This window comes from Nanorana parkeri, unplaced genomic scaffold (genome assembly GCF_000935625.1).
Source record: "Nanorana parkeri isolate BGI_ZX_2015 unplaced genomic scaffold, ASM93562v1 scaffold261, whole genome shotgun sequence".
Lineage (NCBI taxonomy): Eukaryota > Metazoa > Chordata > Amphibia > Anura > Dicroglossidae > Nanorana > Nanorana parkeri.
In genome coordinates this window covers 650,776-653,405 of record NW_017306529.1, presented here as the reverse complement: position 1 = coordinate 653,405, position 2,630 = coordinate 650,776, and the positions used below count along the sequence as shown (strand labels likewise).

Here is a 2,630-nt window from a genome sequence, read left to right as displayed (position 1 = left end):
TTGTTGCCCATCCCTCAGTGTGTTACTGCTTGGTGACGTCCCTACCATTCAGGATCTACGATCTGTTGCCTGTGTCCTTCAATGAACGGGAGAGAAAATAGGATTTTTGTACTCACCGTAAAATCCTTTTCTCTCCGTTCATTGAAGGACACAGGCCCCGCCCTCTTTATGGGGTGTACACTCCTAACTGCCTGTTACTAAACTGGAGACTTGTCAGCAGGTGGGGGGTTTGGCCACCGGCAGGGGCCGCCCCTAGGCTGTAATTGGTCTTTAGTTTTGTGCCTAGCGTCCTTCTCCTGCAGGTGGCGATATTACCCTACCATTCAGGATCTACGATCTGTTGCCTGTGTCCTTCAATGAACGGAGAGAAAAGGATTTTACGGTGAGTACAAAAATCCTATTTTTTCTCCAAAGCCCAATGCCAGGTGAAATGTTTGTAAATAATATGGCCCCCAGCCAGTGTACAAAAAGCTCACGGTACAATACTCGACCCTGAAATGTATGTCAAGTCAAAAAAAATTTTTCTAGTTTTGGATAAAGGGGGTAGGAGTTAAAACTCCTGTTGGGTTTTTCCTGCCATCGTAGGCACCATTAGAGAAATGTGCCTTGCTATGTTTTCACTATACACGAAGTGAGGAAAAACCTGCAATAGAATACTTGCCGAAATAAAAATCTGACAGGGGCTCCAGTCTTTCGCTACTCTACTAAGGAAAATCATATTTTTTATGTCTGTGTTGCAGTTGGAGAGTTCCCCTCACTTCTGTGTTGTAAGTTGTCAGCAGGAGAGACAGTGAGGATAAATATATCTAATGGAGCCCTGGATACCAGTAACAACCTAATGGTGGTTCTAATCCTTCCCCACTCTATCCAAAACTAAGAAAACTTCCAGGGCTGTCCTCCCATAGTACTTTTTCACCACAAGATGTCCTTTAGGGTTGAATGATGACTGGCTTCATTTAACTTCAAAGACTTAGAACATTCTATAAATATAGTGCGTCGTGGTCTCACCCTCCACGGGAGCATCACCACAGCACCCTTCATTCATAGTGTATTGATGCAGATTGACTGCAATGCTGCTCTCTGCATTTCCAAGGAGAACAGCGGAAAAGAACCTGGCATGTCATATGGCCGGCCACAAGCCAAAAGGGAAGTATGTTAAAAAATAAGGAGGGGGCGTTACGTGTGGGGGAAGCACAGAGCAGGGAGTTGGTCTTAAAGCTCTTTTTATTTCTGACCCTAAGCTAAAACTGATTTTGAGATTAGATCTGAGGTACCCCGGACAACTTTATTAATATTTTCTGTATTGTGCACCCATAGAACTGAATTCCTACATTGCCCACACAGACAGTGGTCAAGGGTAGCATTCCCATATATTAAAATCTTCTATACTGTTGCCCTGCCTGGCAGTGCCAGCTGCTTAGGATGTCATGGTTACTGCTCCTGCACAGTTTGTGCACTTTTGTTGGTGGAATAGTGTTGTGTTGTGATATTAATATTGAATAGGGCAAACATTTGTGCTACTACGCATCAGTTCTAGGTACAGTATTCTGGCAATGAATGGGCAGACTGTACTTGTGCCTTTCCACTTCGTTGTACCTCCTGTAGCTTTGATGTCTGATCTTTTCATTGTGAGGCTAAGGCTGGCTAGTCAAGCGTGGTTAACAGGGTGTACACAAAGCTTAGGTCAGGGGGCATACATTTAGCCCTGTGCACCCTTCAAGCAGTATTGGAAAAACAGTGAAATCCTCTAGATCTCATTCTTTAATCAATACCATGATTACCACCATTGGGACCATCACCCCATTGTTTGCAGACATAGAAATACAATGGCTCCCATGAAGAGTCCCTGGGGAAAATGTATGAAAACTGGAGCAGACAGAGTCTAAAACATTTGTCCATAGTAATCAATCAGCTTCTCTTTTTAGTGTATTCAGTTAAGCTTTGCAAATAAAAGATAGAAGCTAAATTGGTTGCCATGGCATCTACTTCAGATTTTGTTAGCTCTAGTTTTGATAAATTCCCCTGTGTGTTTTTAGGATGTTTTCCAAAAAAATTATTTCATTGGAAGGTGGAGACGTGAAATCTGGAAATCATAGTTTTGGTAGTTCAGACAATGGAAATCCAGCTAACTCTATTGATTACATAGATGTGTTGTGTTTTTCCAGTATAATTCTGGTATTATATGTTCTCACATTGCATCCTCTGTGAACACTTTGCATTACTATTTGCAGGAAACCAGGGAGACGAGAGCGGCGTTCGTTCTGCAAGCAGGAGAATCGTAAATCCCCCCGGTGGACGTTCTAATATAACATCTCTCAGCTAAACAGCCAAGTTACCTAAATGAGTGGGAAAACCAAAATGGTACAATTGGTATTTGAGACAGGCAAAAAAATTCAAAAAATAAATAAAATAAATTTGAAACCAAGTTCAATCTGAAGATTTGTTAACCTTCAGGCCTTACATTTTACAAATGCGTTTTGCTACCTAGCTTTAAAAGTGTTGCTGTTTTTATTTCTTCATAATTGCATAGCCTTAATTTCAGCCCAGTGCATGCAGTTCAGACAATGGCAGTTACCAGAGTGTGCTGTTCAGGTTCCATTCTCCTGTGGTTATTTTATATATTATTATTT

The 2,630-nt window shown here is 41.7% G+C and overlaps 1 protein-coding gene across 2 annotated transcripts in view; it reads left to right on the top strand.

Annotated features, from left to right (window-relative positions):
• DPYSL3 (dihydropyrimidinase like 3) overlaps nucleotides 1-2,392 on the top strand; it is a 143,709-nt gene extending 141,317 nt beyond the window's left edge. For both annotated transcript variants that reach the window (XM_018556992.1, XM_018556993.1), the window contains exon 14: nucleotides 2,232-2,392. In XM_018556992.1, coding sequence (XP_018412494.1) covers nucleotides 2,232-2,323 — 92 coding nt within the window. In that variant the 3' untranslated portion in view covers nucleotides 2,324-2,392. The remainder of the gene's footprint in view (nucleotides 1-2,231) is intronic.
• Nucleotides 2,393-2,630: the final 238 nt, after the last annotated feature.